A 12,593-nucleotide genomic window follows, 5' to 3' on the forward strand; every position below is an offset into this window, starting at 1 on the left:
CACTTCTTTAGTTATTTCTTGAGATTCCTTTCCTTTAGTTGTATCCTGAGATTCATTTTCTTTAGTTATTTCTTGAGATTTCTTTCCTTCACTTGTGTCCTGAGATTCATTTTCTTTAGTTATTTCTTGAGATTTCTTTTCTTTTTCTGTGTCCTGAGATTCCATTGCTTTAGTTGCTTCTTGAGATTCCTTTTCTTTTTTTGTGTCCTGAGATTCCTTTTCTTTAGCTATTTCTTGAGATTTCTTTTCTTTAGTTGCTTCTTGAGATTCCTTTTCTTTAATTACCTCTTGTGATTTTTCTTTACTTGTGTCCTGAGATTCCTTTTCTTTAGTTACTTCTCGTGATTCCTTTTCTTTACTTGTGTCCTGAGTTTCTCTTTCTTTATTTGTGGCTTGAGAATCCTTTTCTTTGGTTTTGTTTTCAGCTTTATCCACCTCAGACTTTGTCACTGGAGCATCCTTCAGGAGAGCCTGAGCAGCAGGAGCAGGGCTCTCCCCTGCAGGCTGCCAGGGCCCTTTTTTGCTCTCTTTGGGCAGTTTTTGGGTACTTTGGGCAGCTGTCCCGTGCACACCAGCAGCCTGAGGCTCAGCCCCTGCAGCTTTGCTGTCCATGGCAGCTGCTGGCACAGCCTGGGCTGGGGAAAAGCTCCCAGTGCCCCTGAGTGCACAGGACACGGTGGCCTCTGCCCCCCCTGTCCCTTCAGCTGCTCTGGGTTTTGGATCTGCAGCCTCTTGAGGAAGCTCTGAGGGAGCCTTGGCAATGTTGTGCTTTTTATCAGCGGGTTTTATGTCTTTATTATCCACCTCTGCCACGTGGGAAAGGTGACTTTTGTCCTTGGAGTGGCCACGCTGGGAACCAGCCTCTCTGCTCTTCCCTTCTTTCTGTGAATCCTCTTTTCCAGGAGCTTTGTGTCCCAGATCAAGGGGCTGCTCACGACATTTCTGGGTCTGCATCTCCTTCTCAGCACCAGGTCCAGGCTCTCTGCTGCTTTTCTCTGCCACAGCTTCCAGGGGAGGAGGAGGAGGAGGAGGAAGGCCCCCAGTGCCTGCACCCCCCTCTGTCTGCTCTGGGAGGCCACAGGGAGCATCACCCCCATCACCAGGGCCACTTCTTGGGGTCTGAGACACTGATTTGAAGCCACTTCCTTCATTATTCCAGACTCTCTGAGAGCCAGTGGGAAAGTTTTTAATGTTTCTGTTCTCATCTACAAAATCTGTGTCCTCCATCCCCCTGTCCAGCCCAGATCCCACGGGAGGCTGTGCCTCACTCCTGTCTGGGTTGGCCTCCAGAGGAACAGGCCTGGAGGCATTTTTAGCCTTTTTACTGCTTCCATCATAACCCCTCTTTTTAGATCTCTCAGTGACTGGGGCCAGGCTGGCATCTGACACCGCTGGGTGCTCTGGAACAGGATTTTCATTCCTGCCACCTCCTGCCTCAGTTTTGTCCCTGATCTCCAGGCCAGGAGGAGGGAACATCCCTGCTCCAGCTTTATGTTCCAGCAGGGCAGGCTGCTGTGGGTCAGGCTCCCCGTTTTTGTGTTTCTCTTCACCACCAGTGTGTGACTGCCCTGGCTCCAGGGGCAGAGCAGGAGCCTGCACCTTGGCAGGATCAGGCAGGTGACCCAGCAGTGCTGCTGGAGCCCTGGAGCTCTCACTGCCCTTCTCAGACCGAGTTTGTTGGACATGTCCCACTGCAGGGATGTCACCTGGCCCCAGCTCAGCACTGTGCTCAGCCTTTTTGCCTTTCCCATCTCTGCTTTTACTCTTGGGCTTGTCCATCCCCAGCTCCCTGGTGGGACTGTGCACCCCTGCCCTGTGCTCTTGACATTTATCTGCTTCCTTCCCTTTTTTCCCAGGCCAGGTCTCCTTAGCACTGCCTGTTTCTGGCTCTGAGCTCTCTGTTTCCTGGCCTGGAAGATGAGGCTGCCCAGAGCAGCTCCCCCTGCCACCCTGGATTTGGGGCTCCCCCGCCAGCCTCTCTCTCTGCAGACCAGAGCCTTTCTCCTTCTCCCAGCCCATTCCCTGCCCGCTGTCCCCCCCAGCAGCCAGGCCAGCTGCCTGCCCACAGGGACTCCTCTCGGGCTCCTTCCTTCTCCCATCACTGCTCCTCTTCCTGCCTTTGTCTGCCAGCAGGGGCCCAGCCGAGCCCAGCCCGGCACTGCCTGCAGCCCCCGTGTCCCTGCCAGCCACAGCCCCCGTGTCCCTGCCAGCCACAGCCCCCCTGTCCCTGCCAGCCACAGCCCCCGTGTCCCTGCCAGCCACAGCCCCCTGCTCTGCGGGGCTCATGGTGGCAGCCACAGCACGACCTTGGGCTTCCTCTCTGCTCTTCTCCAGCGGCAAAGCTCGCTCTAAAGCTCCCAAATTTCCTCTTTCACCTTTCCCAGCGTTTTCTTTCTCTTCCTGCAGTCCCAGCTCAACCGGCCTTTGCATTTTTGCTGCGTTTTCCTGCAAGGCCCCAGCAGGGACACAGCCCCCCTGTCTGCCCTTATCACTGCCCCCCTGCACCTCATCAGCCACCTCAGCACAACTGCCTGCATCCATCCTGTCCCCAGGGACAGGCTGCTGGGAAAAGCTCCGTTCCCCTTTTCTGCTCCTTCCATCGCTGCCTCTCTTTTTGGCTTTGTCTGCAGGACAGGCTGGTGCAGGGCTGGCTGATGGATGATCTCTGGCAGCAACAGCCTGGCCATTTTCAGGATAAATTCCTTCCTTTCCAGCCTCCTCTGTCCTCCCTGCATCCTCTGGCAGCATCAGCTGCTCTGAGCAGCTTTTCATTCTTTTGCCTCTCCCTTCACTGCGCTTCTTTTTAGGTCTGTCCATGCCGTGTGTCCAGCTGGGATCTTTCCCACTCTGCTGCTCAGGAGCAGCAAATCCTTTCCCTCTGTCTGCATCTGGGGAATCTGCTGCCACCCCCCTGGCCCCTGCCTGGCCAGGGCTGGGGTGTTTGGGATCACCCTCTGCCCCTCTGCCCTGCACAGCTGGAACCTCCCCAGCTCTTGGTGGCACTAAAACAGGAGCTCCAGGAGCATCTCTTGGCATCTTCAGTCCTCCCTCTGTGCCTGCTGGACCTTCTCCAGCTGCCTTTGGCTCTGTAGGGATCTTGTCCTCCAGGTGAGGCTGTTTGAGGGATTCCTTTTCAAGCCCTTGGCTTTTTTCCCCGTTTTTCATGGCTGCTGTTTCCAGGGAAGGCTGATGCACAGATTCACTGGCTCCTTCCTGCCCTGGAGATGGGGTTTTAGATTCCTTATTTTTATGGGAAAGGGGCAATTCTGAAGGTTTGGTCTGTAAGGAAGTTTCTGCTTTCACTGTCAGGTCGGCACCTTTTGCCTCCTTGTCCTCCCTCTTCTCATTTTTCTGGGGGAGATCTCTCTCTGGGGGCTTGGTGGGTCCCTTTGCTGTAGCAGATTCCTCCCCCTTAGTCTTGCCCACCTCTGAGGGAACCTCTTTGCTTTTGCCTTTAGATTCCAGCACCCAGCTGTCACCTCTGCTTCCCTCTGCTCTCATTTCCTCCCTGGCATCCAGCACTCGGGATTTTGGGGCCTGCTGTCCTGGGGCTGCCACAGGGAAGGAGTTTTGCTCATCCAGGATATGAGTCCCAGTCGTTATTTTTACATCTTTTGGCACATCCGGAGCTCTGCTGCCTGTGGGTGTTCTGGGACACGGGGCTGGGTTCTGCCACCCCAGCCCAAAGGGAGCGTTCCTGGAGGCTGCTCCGTTCTCATCCCACATCTCCAGCCCTCTTGGCACCTGGCTCCTCCTTTGTTTCGGTTTCTTTTTCTTTTTCTTCACAACAGCACCTTCCAAATCCCAGTTTTCCTGGGGGGGATCTCTGCAGCTCTCCACAGGCTCCGTGGGGACATTGGTGACCTTTTTGTGAGGAGCCCTAAAGCGAGGGGATGTTCCAAGCTCCAGTGTGGAACAGGGATCTGCTCTGGGCTCAGGACTCTTCTGCTGTGGGAGACCTATGGGCTGCTCCTCTGGCACATCTGTGACAGCCACTGGGGCAGGTTTTGCTCTGCCAAACCCACGGTCCCTGGATTTGGGAGCTTGCCTGACTTGTGCAGTGGGAAGACCTGGAATACAGGAAGCCTGCTCAAACATCAAGGCCACTATTTGCTTGATAAAAGAAATAATAAATCTATGCTCTGAGTGACTGCAGCCCTCTCAAACAGGCCAGACAGATGGGCAGGAGTGCCCAGCACTGGAACCACAGCCAGGAGGGCTGGGGTAGGTATTTACCCCAACACCTGGGGGATCTGCCCCAAATCCACACTCAGTGCTATTTAAACACAAGTCTGACTCAGGCTCTTGCCCCACCAAAAAGCACCAGTTGTTGTAAAGACATGCCATAGAGCTTTTTAAAAATGCATTAAGGATCCATTTTGTCTCAGCAAGACAAGATCAGAGAGAGCCTTTTTATAACTCTAGCTGGCATCCTTCCAGAGTGGGAAAACAGAAGTTTAGTGGGAAGATGGGAAGAGAGATGGGGGCAGGAGAGCCAAGTTTCCCCAGCAGCCAGCATGGAAGCAGTGGGAGGCAGAGCCTCTGTCCCAAGGTCACCTGCAGTGTCCCTGGGGATCCCTGAGCAGAGCAGCAGTCGTTTGTCACTCAGCCCTGGCCCACAAATCCTCCTCCACACCAAGTGAGAGCAGCACCAGCCCCTCTGGAGGCTGGCTCAGTGGAGCAGGAGAAAAAATCACATCTTCCCTTGGCAATTACACAGCTCCTGTGACTGGGAAGGAGATCCTCACTGGGAATATCCTCAGAAGAATTAACAATCCTTTCCAATAGCAAAATAAGAGCCAGTGCTGATGGCACAGAGATGAGGAGCTCTGCAATCCTCCAGCACAGCTGTGAGCCAGTCCCAGTGATAAAGCACTCAGAGCACACAGGTTTGGGCTTTTGGTTTGAATATGGAGGGAAAAGAGCCTTGGAGAGGGCAGGGATCTGAGGGGAAGGGTGAGCCCAGCACCAGGAGCACTGAGAACCACACAAAGACATTTCTGCTTGCCCAGGTGGCCCCACAGCCAGGAGCAGAAGGGGGAGAGTTCCCAGAGGAGGTTTCCATGAGGAAATGGAATTATTGTCTATTATGATTTATATCCTACCTGGGGGCTCCTGCAGGGGTTTCCCCTCCTGAGGTTCTGTGTGTTGGATGTGGTTGTGCTCAGCCTCCTCCTCCTTTTGTGTCTCACCATTCTCGGCAGGAGCAGATTTTTCTGGAAGGTCTTTATTTTCTAGTGCTCCTTTGGCTTCAGCTGCAACATGAAAGACAGGAACAGAAAGCTTCAGGTCTCAGGAGTACAGGCAGCCTGCAGCTACAGGGGTCAATCCTGTGTTTAACAGGAGGGAGTTTATGAGACAAGGCTGGTTCACCTCCTCACAATCCCATCTCAGCAGCACTTCCATATTTTGCACATGCCAGTGTGGGGGGTAGAAAATGAAGCAGGGGCTGTTTCAGGGCTTAAGCACAGGGTGAGGGTTTGTTTGGGTTTTTTTCCTCTTTGTAATCAACCCAATTCAGACTATCCCAGCTTCCCACTGGGGAATTCAAATCCAGAATGAACTCCATTACCAGCCTGGAGTCCCTGGCTAATGCTGATCATCTTGTATTCATCTATACCTTACAATACATCCACACAGCCACCACAACAGTCCTCACTCTGCATAATTACAGCCAGTTTTCATTTGCAAGCCATAATTACATGGGAGAGCAGTTCTCTCTGTAATTAATTTTATTTAAATTTTAAATAGAACGGGAAACCATGACAGACATTGGTAAAACAACTGAGCACGAGGAAGGAAAGGACAAAGTTCTGTGCATGGCAGCACACCCTGAAAAGCTGCTGGAGGTGGCAGTGGCAGTGTGGGGCACAGCCTGCATTTCTCACCTGCTGGCTCCTGGTGGGAGCTGCTTTTCCCTGCAAGTTTCTCATCTGGGGGGCTTGGAGGGGGTTTCCTGTCCTGTTCCTTCACCTTCTCTGAGTGATCCACACAAACTTCTGGCACTTTGGATTCTGCTTCCACTTCTGCTGCTGCTGCTTCTGCAAATGGAATGTAAAAAAAAAAATCCTATTTTTAAATTTAGATCAGATTAAATAAGATAAAAAAAAATCACTCCCTCGCCTGACTTTTTATCTTCTGCAAGGAACTGAAGGGTTTCCTCCCTTTCAAACCCTGATTTTTAGGCTCTTTTTACCTTCCTGCACTGTCTTGCACATCCTCCTTCATTCACCCACCTGGGCCTCTCAGTCACTACATTCTGGGTTTTTTTTTTGTTAAAACTTCTCTCTTGAAATTTATCCTCATCATTAAACTAAAGAGCATTAGAAGACAAGAAAAAATACCTCACTCCAACCCCATCCACAACCAATCCACATATGCTCTGCCCAGGACTATTTGCTGCATTTTTAGTAATATAAATACGAAATAAATACAATTTTGGAGAGCAGCTTTGTCTCCAGAGGGACGGTGTCCCTGCAGAAATCCACACAGCACAGCAAACCTGCACATGGAAATGCAAACACCCCTCCCAGCACTTCAACACCTACAGTCGGCCCAAGGAAAGGTCCCAAAATCATCAACTAAGCCTTTCAGTCTCTTCAGAAATCGTGTCCAAGAACCTCTGTTTGTGAGCTCTGTGTCCCCCGGGATTTGGGAGGTTTTGGTGAGAGCTGAGGGTGACCCAACACCTCTCCATGGCTGTCCCTAGATCACTCAGCACTGCTAAGAATGCCCAGTGAAAATTTAAAAACCCTTAAAACCCCCTGGTTTTATGTTTTACAAGTGAAGAATCCCCATGAAGTATTTCCAGTGTATCCTGAGAGCAGAGCTGAGCTCTCCTCAAGGTGCTTCACCCAAAGCCAATCAGTGCTGGGTGACCTCAGAGGCCTTTTCCACCCTCAATTACCTGTGTGGGACTCTGGGATTTGGGCACTCTCACCTGCAGGACACTTGTCTTGCTGAAGGGAAGTCTCAGGTGACACAGCAACCCTGGGGGCAGCTGCAGGGCCAGGCTGAGCTTCCAGTGCCCCCTCCCCAGCACCCAGAGCAGGGCCAGGCTCAGAATCCAGGGCAGGGTGATGGTTGACTTCTGCTGCTGGGCCAAACTCAGAGTCCAGGACGAGCTGAGCTTTGTTATCTGCTGCTGGAGCAAACCCCAAATCCAAGGCATGGTGAGGTTCTGCATCTTCTGCTGGGGCAAATCCCAAATCCACGTTCTGGTGGGATTCCACATCTGCTGCTGGGGCAAATCCTAAATTCATGTTCTGATGGGATTCTGTATCTGCTGCTGGAGCAAATCCCAAATTCATGTTCTGGTGGGATTCTGTATCTTCTGCTGGAGCAAATCCTAAATCCACGTTCTGATGGGATTCCACATCTGCTGCTGGAGCAAATCCTAAATCCACGTTCTGGTGGGATTCCACATCTGCTGCTGGGGCAAACCCCAAATCCATGTCATGCTGGGAGTCCAGAGCTGGTGTTGAAGCCAATCCCAAATCCAGCCCTTGGTGGGACCCAGCAGCTGCAGCGGGGGTGAAGCCGAGCTCCGTCCCCGGGGTGGAGTCGTCACTGACACCTTTGGCAGGGCTGGCTTCAGGGGCAGGAGAAAACCCCAAAGGTGTGGCCTGGAAAGGGTTGGCTGCTGCTGCAGCCCCGGGGGCAGCTCTGGGGTCTCCAGGCCCCTCCTTCTGTGCAGGAAGGGACGCGGTGTGGGCTGCAGGAACAGAGACAGCACGGTGAGGACAAAGGCCAGGGACACCCAGGGCTGGTGGTGGCTGGGCAGCACCCAGGGAGCACCCCTGGGCTCCTCCTGCCTCTCAGCCACTCCAGCCCTGGCTGCATCCCAGAGCTTTTCCTGCTGCAGCCCCCCCGTGCCCCGTGTGCACCCCTGGCCGTGCTGCTCCCAAGGATGGATCCTTTGTGCTCCAAGGCTGGCAGGGGCCCAGAGCTGCTGGATGCTGTGCCAGGAGCACATTCCAGCACAGCCCGGGCAGGAATGCCAGCTCACAGCTTCCCCAGCATGGCTTCAGCTGCAAGGCACCTCCAGCATGTCCCAGTTCCACCTCCACTCCCCTCTCCCTGTGCCAGGTTGCTCCTGCCTGGCCTGGGACATTCCCAGGGGCAGCCACAGATTCCCTGGGAGATTTTTCTCTCGACACAGAAAATGTGGCATCACCTGTGTGAGCCCAGCAGGTTTTCCAGGAGCAGGAGAAGTCCTGGCACACTCCAAAGCTACACAATCCATCCTTGTAAACAATTCCCAACACGGTTTGTGCTGCTGCTGGGGCTCTGCTTGGTGCTCAGGCAGCAGCTCTGGCACTCCTGACACAAAATCCTCCCACAAATCCCAAATTCCTTCCATTTGGCCTCGTTCATTTTTCACACAGTATCTCCTAACACTGAGCTGGTAGCTCCAAACCAACATTTGTCACTTCACAGCACAATCAAACCTCTGCATTTAAGCTCCTATTTGCCTAAAATCCCCTTAAAGGAGGTTTTCCAGTCAGTTTTTGTTTCATGTTTCAGCTGTCCAGAGGCAAGCTTTTCCAAATGATCAGTGCCACAAGCACTGGCTCTCTCTTCTGCAGCTCCACACAGCCCCAGGCTCTGCCCACCCTCTGTGTCCTGCAGCTCAGTGCCCTGAACGTCTCCCATCTCTTGCTGATGACCAAAAAAAATAACATTTCTACTGATTTTTTGAGTCACATCTAAAAATATCCTCTCCAACCAGTGGAAAATGGATTAAATCTAAATTAGCTAATTCAACTGAAGACAGGAAGAAACAGAAAAAATGCAAAGTTCCTTTTAAAATGCTACTTAAGGATCCATTTAGATAAAACAAATATTTTAGTGAACCAAACCAGAAGGATCCATCATGCACCAGCCCCTATTTGGCTTTGACTTTGTTGTGGGGTTTTTTAAGTGATATCATGATCTTTTCCAAAAGAAAATGTAAAGATTGTGATTTTACACATGACTAAGAACTGTAAATAAGTAGGTATTAAAAGCAGTATGGATATTCCCTGGAGAATTATGGAAATGAGTGGGATAAAGAATTAGGAAACTGGACAACAACTGGCACTATGAGTTTGTGTATAAATACATTAAAATTTGGGAGTTTTTTTTAAAGAGAAATCTTTTAAAAGGACAGGCTGGAAGGTACTTGTGAGCAGATGTGACACCTGGAGCCATGGCTTGGACCTGGTGACCTCACAGAGCTTTTCCCACCTGAACCATTCCCTCTTTGTGTGCTGTGAGCACATCCTTAGGATTTCCCTGCAGCTGAAACTTTGGACACAGCAAAGAACAATGGAATCAGCTCCTGGACTGGGCCACAGCTGAGCAGATTTGCTGCTTGTCCCTCAGGTGTCCCCACAGCTGCAGGCACAGCAGGGTCTGACCACACCTTTGCTGTGTTTCCCTTAGGAGAGGCAATTCCATGTGGTTTTTTTTTGCCCAGGCAATTCCATATTTTGTTTTTTTTCCCCAGGAAATTCCATGTTTTGTTTTTTTTTTTTTTGCCCAGGCAATTCCATGTTTTTTTCCCAGCCAACTCCATGGGGTTTTTTTTCCCAGCCAATTCCATGTTTGTTTTTTTCCCCAGCCAATTCCATATTTTTTTTTTTTTTCCCAGGCAATTACATGTTTGTTTTTTTCCCAGCCAATTCCAGTTGTTTTTTTCCCCAGGCAATTCCATGTTTGGTTTTTTTCCCAGGCAATTCCAGTTTTTTTTCCCCAGCCAATTCCAGTTTTTTTTTCCCCAGGCAATTCCATGTTTGTTTTTTTCCCAGGCAATTTCAGTTTTTTTTCCCCAGGCAATTCCATGTTTGTTTTTGTTTTTTTCCCAGGCAATTCCAGTTTTTTTTACCCAGGCAATTCCATGGGGTTTTTTTTCCCCAGGCAATTCCATGGTTTTTTTCCCCAGGCAATTCCATGTTTGTTTTTTTCCCAGGCAATTCCAGTTTTTTTTTCCCAGGCAATTCCAGTTTTTTTCCCAGACAATTCCAGTTTTTTTTTCCCGGGCAATTCCATGTTTTTTTTTCCCCAGAGGGCCCAGCTCAGGTGCAGGGGTTTACCTGGGGTGCTGCCCTTTGCTCCCTCGCTGGCTGCAGCCTCTCCTGGCAGTGCTGAGGCTGCAGCAGGAACGTCCCCAGGGGCTGCTGCTGCCGTGGGGCTCTCGGGCAGACTCGTCCTGATGGCTTCTGTGGCTGCAGGGGGCACTGGGGGGCAGAAACAGCTGGAATGAACAGCTGGAATGAACAGCTGGAATGAACAGCTGGAAAGGCCTCAGCACCCAGAGCTGTTGGCATGTGGGGACACCCCCGAGGTGCTGCCTCAGCAGCCCTGTCCAGCTCACAGAAAATCTGATTTATTGCCCAATCTCAGGAAAATAATTTGTGCAGCATCCAGGAAAACTCCTGAATGCCAGGAGAAGTGGAAAAGCTGGGGAGGGCTGTGTTACAAACCCACCCCCAGCTCCACAAACAATTCCCACCCTTGAGCAGGGTGGAACTGCTCCCCCAGCTTCTTCACAGAAATCCAGATCCCATTATGGGTCACGTTTGGTAACACACACGAGTTCCCAATGGGATAATGTCCTGGTGGAGCTTCCAAGATTTCCCTGTGACCAGAATTTAAAGGTAATTGTAAAACCCCTGAAAGGTTTGGGTGGGAAGGGACCTCAAGGATCACCCAGTGCCACCCCTGCCATGGCAGGGACACCTCCCACTGTCCCAGGGTGCTCCAAACCCAGTGTCCAGCCTGGCCTTGGGCACCCTGGGCCAGCCAGGAATTCCCTCCCAATATCCCACCTAGCCCTGCTCTCTTTCAGTTTACAGCCATTGCCACTCCTCAGTGATGCATTTCCATTCCAAAGTGATGTGAGCAGCCCCCACAGTGCTGTCCTCTGTCACAGCCCCGTGTCCCCTGAGCAGCCAGACAAGGAGAGCAGCTGCTCCTGCTGCTCAGGAGCTCTGCCAGCACTTCCTGCACATCAGCTCCAAGCTGATTTTTACCTGGTGGCTCCACAAAGAAAGAGGTGTCTGGTCCCTTCATGTCGTGCTGAGCTCCCATCCAGTATTCTTCAGGTGCTGTGGGAACAAACACAGAGTCCAGCCCTGACCCCACAGGGTTTGACTTTGCCATGGAAGGTCCTGACTCTGCTGGGCTGGGAGTTCATCCTCAGGGAGTTTTCAATTCCCTCCAAGAGAGGCAGCAGATCATCCTGCTCCTCCATGAATATTGGGAGGGAAATAATCCCCCCATCAATTCCCTCCCATCAGACAGGAGTTACAGCCCAGGAGCCAAAGGAGGAGTTCCCTTCCTCTGCTGGGCAGCCCTGCCCAAGCAGGGGGAGTGGAAAAGTCCCATCCTCACCCATCCTGTGACCTCCTAATGTAGAATCCCAGAATGGTTTGGGCTGGAAGGGACTTTAAAGCTCATCCCATGGGCAGGGACACCTCCCACTCTCCCAGGCTGCTCCCAGCCCCATCCAACCCTCCAGGAATCAGGGGTAGCCACAGGAATCCTGTGCCAGAGCCACATTCCAGAACATTCCCCCTGAACCAACAGCTCTCCATGCCAAGAGGAAACTTTCCAATCTTGACTCAATTTATGGATCAACTCCCCACCAAGATTCTTTAGCACTCCTAAACTGGGATTTTCCAGCTGCAAACCCTCCAAAGCCAGGCACTAAGAGGAAACATTTCCTTCTCACCTGCTTTTCCTGGCAGGAATTCTGTGCCTGACTCGAGGCCAATGAAGGCTGATGGGTCCAGAGCCTCTGCAGGGGAATAGAGGGACCCCAGGAAAGGCTGCTCAGGTCCCATCATGGATCCATGTGGAGCTAAGGAAACAAAATAACTTTGTTCATCACCAGCCCCAGTGACTCCTCTCCTAAATTTCAAATCCAGCAGCAGTTCAGATAAATCTGCATCAAATGTTAGTTCTGCTTCACAAACCATAAACTCTGGATTTAACACAACTTTCTGACAAGGTGTAAGAGAGTAAACACAGGCAAATTCTTTCCTTTGGCTTTCTGCTCCTGCTCCCATGAATTCCTGCTGGTAATTCCTTAATAATCCAATATGAATGTAATAAACCAAGAGTTGAAATCCTGAAGAGCACTTTGCTGAAAATCTGGGTTTTAACCATTACAACAAAGAGCAGGGAGGAAAAAGGCTTGTGAATTCACAACCATGAAACACAACAGAGGAGGAGCTCACCAAGGATGTCCCTGGCAGCCTCAGTGTGGCCTGGGAACAGTGGCACGTTCTTCATGTCCGTGGGGAAGGATAAATCTGGCAGGTTCTCCCCTCTGTGGATGCTGAAGGGATCTGGCAGAGACACAACCAGGCAGGGTCACCACCCAGGGGACAAGGAACATGACAGGGACAACATGAGCACACCCCAGACCCCAGGGAAAAGCTGCTTTTGGGGTTGTTGACCAGGAGCAAAGCCCTTTGTAATTAGAATTTACAGCCAACAGTGACTCCACAGCTCAGGCTGATTGCTGGGAAAGTGGATCACGATTGTACCTGGAGAAACCAGGAGGAACCACCTGCCTCTGTCCTGATGGACACAGCCCAGGAATG

General features: G+C 51.5%; 1 protein-coding gene across 6 annotated transcripts in view; it reads right to left on the reverse strand.

The window, feature by feature from the left end:
• Positions 1-12,593, reverse strand: part of MAP4 (microtubule associated protein 4) — a 133,655-nt gene that overhangs the window by 45,315 nt on the left and 75,747 nt on the right. For all 6 annotated transcript variants that reach the window (XR_015806768.1, XM_088173325.1, XM_088173249.1 and 3 more), the window contains exons 6-12: positions 12,225-12,335; positions 11,717-11,845; positions 11,016-11,090; positions 10,077-10,220; positions 6,941-7,714; positions 5,889-6,041; positions 5,106-5,255 (exon numbers count right to left, since the gene is read on the reverse strand). Coding sequence is in view for 5 of the 6 variants with exons in the window: in XM_088173325.1 (XP_088029451.1) it covers positions 5,106-5,255; positions 5,889-6,041; positions 6,941-7,714; positions 10,077-10,220; positions 11,016-11,090; positions 11,717-11,845; positions 12,225-12,335 (1,536 nt within the window). In the remaining variant the exon portion in view is untranslated. The remainder of the gene's footprint in view (positions 1-5,105; positions 5,256-5,888; positions 6,042-6,940; positions 7,715-10,076; positions 10,221-11,015; positions 11,091-11,716; positions 11,846-12,224; positions 12,336-12,593) is intronic.

This window comes from Sturnus vulgaris, chromosome 1 (assembly GCF_052056855.1).
Source record: "Sturnus vulgaris isolate bStuVul1 chromosome 1, bStuVul1.hap1, whole genome shotgun sequence".
Classification (NCBI taxonomy): Eukaryota; Metazoa; Chordata; class Aves; order Passeriformes; family Sturnidae; genus Sturnus; species Sturnus vulgaris.